Genomic DNA, 13691 nt, shown 5'->3' with positions numbered 1-13691 from the left:
TTCTTTCTTTCTTTCTTTCTTTCTTTCTTTCTTTCTTTCTTTCTTTCTTTCTTTCTTTCTTTCTTTCTTTCTTTCTTTCTTTCTATCTTTCTTTCTTTCTTTCTTTCTTCCTTCCTTCCTTCTTCTTCCTTTTCTTTCTTTCTTTCTTTCTTTCTTTCTTTCTTTCTTTCTTTCTTTTTTTTTTTCTTTCTTCCTTTCTTTCTTTCTTTCTTTCTTTCTTTCTTTCTTTCTTTCTTTCTTTCTTTCTTTCTTTCTTTCTTTCTTTTTCTTTCTTTCTTTCTTTCTTTCTTTTTCTTTCTTTCTTTCTTTCTTTCTTTCTTTCTTTCTTTCTTTCTTTCTTTCTTTCTTTCTTGCTTTCTTTCTTTCTTGCTTTCTTTCCAAGCCGACGTCAAACGTCGGCTTGTTATGTCTTTCTCCAAATTTACCTCCCTACTGGCAAGCTATAAATAAAAGGAAGGGCAAGGTATCGCTACTACTGGTAGACAAACACGTCAATAACATAACAAAACATAACATAATAACACAATACATTTGTTTTCGACAAGCTTCGACAATACAATATATATAATATGGATCGTCTGTATAAAATAAGGGCAAGGTAAAACCATTAAAAATAAAGCTTGTTGTTTGTGGCCCGCGCTCTTTCGTTTTTAAAACTTTAGCCGTTTCGTTTTTTATTTTATTTTGAAATTCCAGAAAACGTGTGTACAGTAATAAGAATGCATGTTTTCGTTGTGTAAACCAATTTGACAAATTTGGTACATGTAACATTTCAGAAAAAACAACTTGGCAATAAAAATGATTTTTGGGGTTTTTTTACCACAAATCCGACAAATATGAAAAACACCCCAGCAAATACAAAACGTTCTACAGAGAACGTTTAAATGTCGGATTATATATTGGGTATAAAACATTTTGATAACATTCCAAAAACATTTTTGGCGGCAAAACATTCTAACAGGTTATTCAATGTTGACAAAATATTTTGCAAAAATGTTTGCCAAGAATGCTGTACAATAACATTTTCACAAGCTTTTGAAATGTTGCTGTATTGGCTTTTTTTTTTCATTTACATGTAAAAAGGTTTTAAAAATATTTTATTGGCCTTTCAACAACTCCTCCTATACCTTTGTACAGGAGCCAACCGTTGTTAATCCGTGATTAATCCACACATTTACTGTAGCGTATACGCGAACGCGAGCGAGACTACGCGTTACGCGAGAGCACGTAAAATTCGTCATGCCTGGAACCTTTGTGCGTATGCAAGCTTACAAGTGCTATTCTGTAGTTTTATTGCTGATATTAACAGAGAAATCATCGAAGTTTTTGTAAGGCTTAGTGACAATGATTAACTGACATTTCCCGTGAAATAATCGTAAATTATACGATCTTTAGCTTGTTTTCGTTGTTGAAAGGGATTCAATCATGTTTCACCGTTGTTCATCATCGTTTAACAACTCGCGTCCGGCGCGTCTGCATGGTTTACTTCGCTCGGGCGCGAAGTAAACCTCGCAGACGACACGGCCGCATCGTTGTTAAACGGTAATGAACAACGATGAAACATGATTGAATCCCTACCGATATTTATGATTTTATTAAAACGTTATAAACAAAACTAAAAACGCATTTACAACACATTTATCACACACCCCCACACAAAAAGAAGCAAATTAAAAAACAATCGCATGCTGATTGGATGCACGTCATGTAATGGAAACAAACACATCTTTTATTATAGCCAAAAGATGCGGACATCTGATTCCTTGTTTACGTAATGCGACTAAAGCGATTTTTTCAAAGAACATTAAACCAACACACGATGTGTAATTCAAACAGATATACAAGAATCGACTGGGAATCAATAGGGTAATGATCTGGCTTCGGTCATATCAAAGCATTCATAAACTAGGGCAGTTCCTCATTAATGAGAATTTGTGCACTTGTAGTGAAACTGAAGGAGAACATAGCAGTACCAAGAAGCACTGCAGCTAGAAAAAATTTGATCTGAAGCAAAATTAGTAAAAAAATCGGCCATTACTTGAGTTATGTGACGTAAGTACTTAATTGCATTTTTCTTTCTTTCTTTCTTTCTTTCTTTCTTTCTTTCTTTCTTTCTTTCTTTCTTTCTTTCTTTCTTTCTTTCTTTCTTTCTTTCTTTCTTTCTTTCTTTCTTTCTTTCTTTCTTTCTTTTTTCTTTTTTCTTTTTCTTTCTTTCTTTCTTTCTTTCTTTCTTTCTTTCTTTCTTTCTTTCTTTCTTTCTTTCTTTCTTTCTTTCTTTCTTTTTCTTTCTTTTTTCTTCCTTTCTTTCTTTCTTTCTTTCTTTCTTTTTTCTTTCTTTCTTTCTTTCTTTCTTTCTTTCTTTCTTTCTTTCTTTCTTTCTTTCTTGTGACTATTTTTGCATTTTTCTCACAAAATAATAACACACTGGTAACAAAAGTTATGTTATTGGGCCAAGGAATCCAATTACTACACTGAAATTTCAGTGACTCAAGACAAGCGGTACATCCTAGCGGTACCTTATTTCTTATCATAAATAACGAACCATTTGTCTTGGGTCACTGAAATTCCAGTGTAATAATTGGATTCCTTGCCCCTATAATATACATAACTTTTGTTACCACTGCAGGGCTGTCAACGTTTTGGAATTGCTTGGCGTGAGACCGGGCGTGAGACAGAGTCGTGCCGGGATTTGTCGACTACAATGTTCATTTTCACCCATGATTATTTGAGCCGTGGCGCCCGAGTCTGAAAAGCAGGAGGGGGGGGGACAACAATTTTTTAAGCAATGCGTGAGATTTTACTCATTTTCCAGCATTTTGCGTGAGATTTACTACCTAGGAGTGAGATTATACTACCTTGGTGTGAGACCGTGAAAAAGTGACCCAATGCGTGAGAGTTGACAGCCCTGCCACTGTGTTATTAGTTTTTGAGAAAAATGCAAAAATAGAGGGGTGTAGTACCCCCTTAAGGTTATGCGATGTATTATTGATCGAAGCAGCAGAAAAAATGTAGTTCACAGCATCTTGCGAATGGTAGTGAGCTTAAGCAAACATTGCATTGCTCAATTCATAGCGAGCGTGTAGAAAAATTCAAATATCACATATATACTTTTGTAGGTCCTCTGGTTTTTGATTTATGTTGTAAAGAGGGCTGAAACAACAACACTTTTGTAAAGTTTTTTAAGTTTTTAAAGTATATGATTTGTCGAATGAACTTTTGCAAAACACCAAAGTGTTATTTTTCAATAATATATTGATTCAGATAATGAAAATTTTTTTTGGCTGCTTCGACCAACAATACCTCGTATACCCTTAAAGTTTCTTTTCTCTTTCTTTCTTTCTTTCTTTCTTTCTTTCTTTCTTTCTTTCTTTCTTTCTTTCTTTCTTTCTTTCTTTCTTTCTTTCTTTCTTTCTTTCTTTCTTTCTTTCTTCCTTCCTTTCTTTCTGTCTTTCTTTCTTTCTTTCTTTCTTTCTTTCTTTCTTGGTTGCTTGAATTTGTTTGTACGTTTTACTTTAAATTGATAAATTCATGCAAAGGAATGATTCTGTATTCTTTCAGATTTGCAGCCAAGATGTCTGGAAAACATTTTCTCTGCAGAATGTTGTTACTTTTGTTCTTCATCCCATTATGTGCAGGAGGAGGCAAAACACCAGCTTGTGAGTATTGTTGATAAACGATAATTAGCTGTTGTAGAAGAAGACGATGCCGATGATGATGATAATGATGACTATGATGCCCGGTGATGTGGATAACGTAAGCAACGATGACGATGAGGAATACTATGACGACATCGACGATATGTGGGTCACTTATGTGGCGCATGGCGGCGGCGGTGGTGGTGGTGGTGGTGGTGGTGGTGGTATAGTGGTAGTGGTATGGTTGTGGTGGTATTATAGTGGTAGTGGTATAGAGGTGGTGGTATTGTGGTGGTGGTATATATAGTGGTGGTGGTCTATTGGTGGTGATATAGTGGTGGTGGTGTAGTGATGGTGGTGTATTGGTGGTGGTATATATAGTGGTGGTGGTTGTATTATACAGACTTGACATTAAGTATGGAATATTTCTTCTTTATTTGCGTCTGTCGGGAGATGTTGTAAAATAATTGTTTGATAGAAAATTTGCTTTCCATGAGTTTACATTATGGTGCTCATAATGTAGTGCATTTGCTAAAAATGGTGAATATAAGAAGGCTGAATTTGAACTTTTTTTTTTGGGGGGGGGGAACACAATTTCGGACTTTATGCAACATATTTCTGTTATTATCAAATTTATTGGGGTTTGAGGTTATTTTTTCTAAACTTCACCAGTAATTGGCATTCGTCAAAGCTGAAATGCAATAACAATGTACAAATGTATTGAAAATTGGAGGAGCTTAAAATGTGGCTTTAAGGGGGTACTATACCCCTGCCCAATTCTCTGCCCATTTTTGCATTTTTCTCAAAAATTATAGCGCGCATTGGGGACAAGTAAGATATGTATATTATAGGGGCAACGACTACTACTACTGCACTGAAATTTTTTATTTCAGCACAGACAACGGTTGTGGAGTTACAGTCAAAAATGAGGGAAACCATTATTTGATCAATAAATCAATAACTATTTGCTTTGAGTTGCTGACTTTTCAATACAGTGGTTGTAGTCATTGCCCCTATAATATACATATCTTACTTGTCACCAATGTGCTATAATTTTTGAGAAAAATGCAAAAATAGGCACAAAATTGGACAGGGGGTGTAGTACCCCCTTAAGATTGGTACGAACTCAGAAAGTTCGAATCTCCCTCATAGGGTCAAATGTTATAAACTTAAGTTACAAAAACAGCTGCACGGATTCCTGGTTAACCGGTTCACAGTGTCATCGCCCCGATATCTTCATGGCAGAAATCGCCATGGTAGGTTGAATCCACCGCCACGCATGGCCATTTTGTTCCGACCTGTTTAATAGTTTTGAGACGCATAATGTGACATCTGACTAAGGCTACTGACAATAGCCCGTTGAGAGATGATCTCGCTGTGTGTGAGCATAGATTATCAAAAATCTATGGTATAAGTTAGCATGGTACGCCATAGGTCACTGCTTTTAGACTACCTCCACGATTGACCTATACACTACGCTATATAATTCGGCACATATAAAATCAGAATTATTGTCAGTTTTTGAGTTCAGGACGCAAGCTTCTTTCTCAAGACGCTAGCTAACGACTATCATATCTGTTCAACATGTATATTCAAGTGCAAGGAACCACATCTGGCTTCTTTACACGAAATCATTTACGGGAGATATTCATCATTTTCTACCCCGGTATCCAAAGATTTTCGTCTGAATATCAACATCGTGCATAGCACATTCACGTGTATCGATCCCGGGTATTTATTTTAGTATCTCTGCTGTACCAAGTAATTAGCCAGGCGATGTCGGTGTGCGGTTTCCACGCTGTTTCTTTGTGTACAGTAAGTTTATAACACTTGGGGCCCATTCAAACTGTGTACGTACCGCTTTCAACAGTTCCTCCCACATTCAAAACTGGTACATTACAAGTGCATTTCAGTTTTGGTCAATACTTATTGGTATTAAGGTTTAGTACATATCACCTGAACGTCAATAAATTTGATAATATCAGAACAATTTTCAGGAATTCAGAGATTTACGCCCCCCCAAACTCAAATTCAGTTTCCTAAAATCCGCCATTTTAGGCTAATTCACTAAATTATGAGCATTAATGTAAGCTCATATAAAGCACGTTTTCTTTCAAAAATTATTTGACACCATCTCCCGGCACACCCTATAAATATTTATCCCGTGCGGATGCAAACCCCTTTCAGACTATTCCTGGCACTTCGTGACGAAATATTCCATACTTCATACCTGGATTTCATGTCAAGCGAATATCAACTCTCTGTGTCAAGTCTGTATACGCCGTTGAAGTGACGTCATAATCGGATTAACTACCATAGCAATGGATGAATACAATTTTTCAATGTACCGCTCTGCACTACAGGCAGGTTGCACTCATCACATGTGTATGCCTGCAATCATAGATTGAATACAATACCGCTCTTTTCAATGATACTAATCTGACAGGTGCGAGTGATTAGCATTTCTTTGATATCTATGGTTCAATGCATCGGTACCGCGTGAATGTTGTAGTGCGGGGCGATATAGTCAGAATTGTATTCATCCATTGCTATGGTAGTTACGGTAATCCGATTAACTACGTCACTTCTATGGCGTATATATAGCGGTGATTTCTATGAGTTTACATTAACGCTCATAATTTAGTGAATTAGCCTAAAATGACGGATTTTACGAAATGAATTTGAGTGATGGTGATACATTGGTGGTGTAGTAGTGGTGGTGGTAGTGTTGGTACTATAATAGAGGTGGTAGTATAGTGATGGTGGTATATAATTGTGACGAAACGAAGCCGACGAGATGGTATTGAAGTGGTAATACTATTAGAGAAGACCTATTATTGATGACTGTATTGCACTAGACTGCGGAACTCAGTCTTCAATGATAATAATTTATCTTTTGGTCGTTACATGACTTCATGACTTCGTGATGCAAAACATAATGTTTGTTTGATATTATCATCTTCACTCGACTTAGATATTTTATACTCATTTTATATTTTTCGTCAGCTTTTACCTCAAGTGCATCAGAGGTTTCAATAGGAGAAGGAAATACTCTAACCCTGCAAAAATCATTATCTTAAGGGAAGGGGTATGAACGTTTGGATAGTATTTATTGTGGGACATTAGAGCACATCAGACATATCGAATTGCATTCTGAACACGAAGAATGTCCTTCTGATATCAAATAAAATTAAAAATTGATATTTTTGATATTTAACAGTACTTGAAGTAAACTTGATGATCTGATGATTTATATTTGAAGTGTATGTAGGTGGGATGAAAAGCCGATGATCAATTGAAAATTTTGACCTTTCGTATTGAAGATAAGGATTTTTTCCCAAAACACACACAAATAATTAGGTCTTTTAAGAAAAAAATCCATATCTTCAATATGAAAGGTCAAAATTTTCAATTGATCGTCGGCTTATCCTCCCAGCTACATACACTTTAAGAATATATCATTAAATTTATAAAATTTACTTCGAGGACTGTTATATCTCAAAAATGTGAAAAATATCAATTTTGTATAGTTTGTCATAAAATTTGTATTATATTGTGATTTTTATAAGATGAAAATTATTTGATATCAGAAAGTCATTCTTCGTATTTAGAATGCAATTCAATATGTCTGATGTGCTCTCATGTCCCACAAAAAATACTGTCGAAACGCTCAAAACGCTCATTCCAGTTCCCTTAATCGATATATTATTGAAAAAATAACACTTTGATGTTTTACAATAGTTCATTCTACAAATTATATACTTTGAAAGCTTGCTTGATTTATTGATTGTAGTTAATGAGTTATGCACGACAAAAGTGTTGTTGTTTCAGCCTTCTTTACAACATCATGACATAACTCAAGAACCACAGGACCTACAAAACTATATCTGTGATATTTGAATTCTTCTACACAGAAGCTCACTGCCAATCGCAAGATGCTGTGAACTACCAAATCGCAACAGTTTAAAACAGATGCTAATTACCTTAATAAGAAGACGCAGTTTATAGCTTATTCATTACAAAGGATATACGATATGCAAATGTGCAACTAATGACATCACGGTGTGGGAATTTCGGATCTCTAGTTATCGTGGTTATGCTAGTTGTCCCTTAATTTCGTCCTGCAAAAGCCTTTTAATTTTTGGTTGTGCAACTTGTCACCCAGAGCTCGCTTTAAGGCTTCATTTTACCGGTTGGGTTATTTTATACCGTATATCGGTTTATTTTGTTTGTTTTCTTATAGTTATTGACGTGATCCATGATGGCACCGATGCTAATGATTTCACCAGTCTCAGCCAGCCTGCTTTTACTTTGACATTCACTGGTAATACGGCATCATGTCAAGATATTTCTCTTGACATTAAAATTGACGGTGTAAATGAATGTTCGGAGTATTTTGAACTTAGAATTCTAAGTGCAGACCCAGATGGAATTCTTGACGATCCTGATCGCACAACAGTTAGAATCTTAGCGAGTACTAATGGTGACAGTGACTCCATGAGTTGCGAGAGCGATGAAATATATGGCTCCATCGACGACGGATCGTCGGATCCCCTTGGCTCAGACGGAGACACAGGTATAATTTGTTAAAGTGCGCGCGAAATTTTTGACTTTCCCCCATCTAACACGGCGCTGGAGGGGGGCAGTACATGAGCCCATGTGGGGTGCAAGGGGCAGCTCCCCCGGAAGCTCCTTAAAGGAATCTTATTTCAAAAATTATAGTTTATTATTCTTTATAGATTTCTACCGTCTTTAAACGAAAGACTAATTTACCCAACCCATCATTTTTCCTGGGAATTTTCTCATATACTAACCAAATTTTCATTTCCCCCGACTGAAAATTTCCCTTCACTGAAAAAGTGTTGGTCCATTGCGTGCGTCACTGAACCATTAAACCTTGTTTGAATAAGGGCTCATACTGCTATTTGAGCCACTCCATGTCAACTCCAGGGATGTGCACCACAGCACCTCTTCAATCTTTTTTCCTTTTCTGTGTGGTGGTAGATATTGATGAGAAAGTAAAATCCTGAAAATTTTAGCTTTATACTCCATTTCGTTTTCCCGTGGCAGCAATTTGAAATTTAGGGGGGGGGGGGCAGGGAAAAAATGTGTCGCAACGCGAAAGACGATGTTTGGAAGTTCATAAATGCTTAAAGAGAACCCCGTAACCAAAGGTGTAGTAATGATTCTGAGAAAATGTACATTTTCGTAAAAATACACAATTTGCACATTATGCAAATTAGGTTCTGCATAAAAAACAAATAATCTTTAGATGCACAATCTACATTAATTTTAATATTTATCTGCTGCATTGATATATTTCAAATGTATACAACCTTGACTTTACAAAATTCTTCACCAAGCAATTTCAGTAATTTCAAAATATCGCTGGGCGAGGAACAATGAGAAACATAAGAAATTGATTTTTTTTGTTTCAGATTGTTTCAGATCGGCATTTGCGTCAGCGATCAGCAAAAAATTGACGATAACATTTGAACCAAATAATGCGATTTCGATGGGATAAGAGTACATTAAAGGAGTACAATCCTAAAGAAATATCAAATCAGTTCAATGACTTTTTCGTAAACGTAGGCCCTAAGCTTGCATCAAATATCCAAAACACAGGAAAGCAATATTTCGCTTATCTCAATGAAAACAAGACCAGTAATATGTATATGAAGCCTATTGTTGAATCCGATATTGTAAAAATAATTGATAAATTCGACATAAACAAAGGTGGAGGCCATGACAATATTGGCAATCTAATCATTAAAAAAGTGTGTAATGAAATTGTCAAACCTCTTAATATGATATTTAATTTGTCTATATCTACTGGGATTGTTCCTGATAAATTAAAAATAGCAAAAGTCATACCATTATACAAAAAAGATGATGCCGAGGCATTCTCAAACTATCGTCCAGTTTCTCTCCTACCGTGTTTTTCAAAAATTCTTGAAAGGTTGGTTTTTAACAGATGTACGGATTACATTGACAATAAGCAAATCCTTAACCCCAAACAATTTGGCTTTCGGTCAAAACATTCCACCTTTATGGCTATAGAGCAAATGGTAGACAAAGTTACTGCAGCAGTTGAAAGAAACGAAACAACTATTGGAATATTTCTGGACTTATCAAAAGCCTTTGATACAATCGATCATAACATACTCTTACATAAATTAGAACACTATGGCTTTCGTGGTATTGTGTTAGAATGGTTCAGAAATTATCTAAGTAACAGAAAACAATATGTTTATTATAATTTTATGAATCAGAATCACACGATATTATATGTGGTGTTCCACAAGGATCAATCCTGGGGCCACTTCTATTTATACTCTATGTTAATGATATAACTAATGCATCTAAAGTACTGAATTCGTCCTTTTGCAGACGATACCACCATTTTATACTCCCATAAAAACGTAGAACGCCAGACAAACCTTGTTAATGAAGAGTTAAAGGAAGTAAGCAATTGGTTTAAAGCTAATAAATTGTCAATTAATGCTACCAAAACAAATTGCATGATACTTGGCACACCCAAAATGACATCGATGAATCAAGACCTGCAAATCACACTAGATCACACGGCTTTAGAAAGAGTGCATCAAACTAAATTCCTTGGTGTACTAATAGACGAATGTCTCACTTGGAAATGTCACATAGATTGCGTATCTAGAACAATTTCAAGAAATGTCGGTGTCATGAATAAATTGAAACATTTTGTTCCAAGTCGTATTTTATTTACACTTTATTGTACGTTAATATTGCCTTATTTGAATTATGGAGTACTTTTATGGGGAAATACATGTAAAACTTACTTAAATAAAATTGTAAAAATTCAAAAATCGGCTATTAGAACTGTGGCAAACGTTCACTATAGAGACCACACAGTGCCATTGTTTGCTAATTATAACATATTAAAAGTTGAAGATATGTACACACTGGAATTAGGTACATGCATGTACAGGCACTCTATAAATGAGCTGCCCTGTTCATTTGATAATTATTTTACCAAACGTTCTGACATACATAACTACAAGACACGATATGTAAATGACCTAAATCTAACCAAAAATAAGAAAGTCTTTTCTGATCATGCTATACGTACAAGAGGTCCCATTCTTTGGAATTCTTTAGATAAAAATATGAAAGCTTCAAAATCTGTTAAACATTTCCGTAATCAATTCAAAACAAAACTGATCTCTAAATATAATTAATCTTTTCGTGAGCACCCCCTCTCCCCTTCCCTTGTCTTTTGGTTATGTTATGTAATGTTGATTTATTTTGTTAATCTCATTTGATTTCAGGGAAAGGCTAACTTTCAGACCTTTTTGGTCTTCCAGCCTTTTCCTCCATATGTATCGTGTTTTTATATATTTTTTTGTAATGTCTTTGATTTTTATGGAAATAAAATATGAATGAATGAATGAATGAATGAACATTAAAGGGCATAAAATATCCTTCAAATTCAAGCAAAAATCCCATTTTGGTCACATTAATCCCACTTTGCACTTTTTTTTTATACAATGAGTTGGAACAAAGTCATTACATTTCAGATTCATTGTTATTTTTCCCCGTTGATTTTACAGATGAAACCACCACTGCGCATCCTACTACTACCGTTACTACCGTAGTTCCAACAACTACAGCAGCTCCAACAACAATAGTACCAACAACAACAGGCGTTCCAACAACAACAGGAGTTCCAACTACAATAGTACCGACAACAACAGCAGTTCCAACAACAACGGCAGTTCCATCATCAACAGGAGTACCAACAACAATTGCACCAACAACAACAAGCGTTCCAACAACAACAAGAGTTCCAACTACAATAGTACCGACAACATCAGCAGTTCCAACAACAACGGGAGTTCCAACATCAACAGGAGTTCCAACAACAATAGCAGTACCAACAGCAACTGAACCAACAACAACAGCAGTTACAACAGCAACACCAACAACAGGCACAACAATAGCAGGTCTAAAGACAACAACAATTCCAACTACTCAAAACTCTGTTGGTACGTACATGGAATACCCTCTTTGTTATCCCTTAACATTGGAGTGTCACTTTCAACAGGTGGATGTTAAATGCAACATAAAAGAGAGAAACATGGTTTCTTGCCGATAAACTTAGATTGTCAAAGATAAACAGGCTTTTCGACCGAAAAACCGCGTTTATTGTTCAATTTGTCACCAAATGGCCCCTCTTATAACAGACTTGCACCCCAGGACTTGTAATGAATGACTTCCGTTTAAAACAAAAACCAGTCGCTATTATAGCACCTAGTTTATAGTCTTGTAGGCATAGATACATCACTGTTTTATGCAGTGTCCCCCGGAGCGAAGCTGTACCATGTGTGTTACTCGTTTGAAATAATCACCAGTGTAAGGAACTTGTACGCATTCTCACAGATTTCTTTTGCTGGGTTCTAATTATTCGCCTGTGAATGTGGTCCTGGATGCTGTTCCGTGTCAATGCATTTTATTGTTTTGTCAGTTGGACAACTCCTTGTTTAGAGTAGAGTATTGAAGTAATCTTGTGTGGAATTTTTGTTCATTTTTATGGACAGGATTTTAAGATAATGACCTTGTGAAAAATTGTAAGTTTCTTTTTGAGGCCAGTTTACTTATCATCATCATCATCATCATCATCATCATGACCATAACATTTAGAGATACATTTATAATAGTCGTAACATGTCTCCTCGACTGGTCTAAGTAAAGTAACTTTCAAATTATTTTTACCAAAATATATAAAATGTTATCTGTTGGACATTATGGAAGCAGTTGACAGATTATAATAGTACTGCAGTATATTTGTCAAAAGTTGAATTTCGGCGTAATTACACTTTTCATGTTAATTATAATTTTACTTTTCTGTTTCTTGCATTAACAGATCCCTCTGAAGCTGGTATGTATAGGACTAAGGTCCAATCTCGTAGGTATGGTATGGCTTGATAGCGCAGAGCAGCGAAATGAAAGCGGCGCAAATTATTATGCTTTTTAGATTTTGTTTCATAGGCATGCGGCAAGTTTGAGCGAGCAAGCGAAAATCGGCGCGATTTTGTCGTTTCTTTTTCAGCTTTAGGTAGAAAGAAGATCAGATGGCTGCGATATGAGTGGGAACTACCTTGGTTCAGACGGGGAGGATTGGAAGGTCGGGAAGGATGAGAGGATTGGAAGTCGGGAAGGATAGGAAGATTGGAAGTCATGGAGAATTCGAAGATGGGAAGTGAGGAAGGATTAGAAGATTGGAAGACAGCAAGGAATGGAAAATTCATCAACTTAAGAAGCGGTAAGCTCTCCATATCAGGAATACATTATCATGTATTTACTAGTGCTCTGTAATAAATTTATAATAGTGCAACCTTACTCCGTCCAGGCTACAGCGTTAACCCGCCAGCACTCTCAGTAATAAACACATCAAAAGAAATAAGTCCCCCTCTGAACATGTCGTTATAACATTGTAAGGTTTCATTTTGTACCAATTAAACTAACTTTGAAATAATTATATGACCGCTTACTAAGTGCTGTGTGACAATGAGAGATTTCCATGACTTCAGGATTGAATGAGCCTAAATTGGCAAAAACTGCCCTTTTCAAAAGTCACAAAGTAGGCCTATGTTTGTCACAAAGATGATTCATTGCTTGTTACTAATGGAAAACCCATGTGGTTGAGTGCAGTTTAAAATCCTCACCAAGTGAACATTTACTGTAATGTGTATCGATTCTTGATCATTCAGCCATGCAAATCCCCTTGGTGCAGAGTTCAGCACAGTGAGTTGTAAGATGGCCAGTTCCATTCCTTGTCCCAGTATGCCTTGCAGTTAACAAGTATAGGCCTACTTTGTGACTTTTGGAAAGGGCAGTTTTTGTCTTCAATTTTGGTTCATTCAGCCGTAAAGTCATGAACATCTTTCATTTTCATAAAACACTTAGTAAACAATCATATAATTATTTCTAAGTAAGTTTTATTGGTACAAAGTTTTACTTTACGATGTTATGACGAAATTTTCAGAGAGGGACTTATTTCTTTTGATGTGTTTATAT

At 35.8% G+C, this 13691-nt stretch overlaps 1 protein-coding gene across 1 annotated transcript; it reads left to right on the top strand.

The window, feature by feature from the left end:
• Positions 1-3798: 3798 nt before the first annotated feature.
• On the top strand, positions 3799-12932 carry LOC140145609 (uncharacterized). Its single transcript, XM_072167304.1, has 4 exons — positions 3799-3904; positions 7879-8211; positions 11225-11659; positions 12538-12932. Exons 1-4 carry the CDS (start codon positions 3799-3801, stop codon positions 12597-12599), a joined length of 936 nt encoding a protein of 311 aa, XP_072023405.1. The 3' UTR covers positions 12600-12932.
• The last annotated feature ends 759 nt before the right edge of the window (positions 12933-13691 follow it).

Source organism: Amphiura filiformis, unplaced genomic scaffold (genome assembly GCF_039555335.1).
Source record: "Amphiura filiformis unplaced genomic scaffold, Afil_fr2py scaffold_471, whole genome shotgun sequence".
NCBI classification, from domain to species: Eukaryota; Metazoa; Echinodermata; class Ophiuroidea; order Amphilepidida; family Amphiuridae; genus Amphiura; species Amphiura filiformis.
This window is presented reverse-complemented; position numbering and strand designations above follow the sequence as displayed.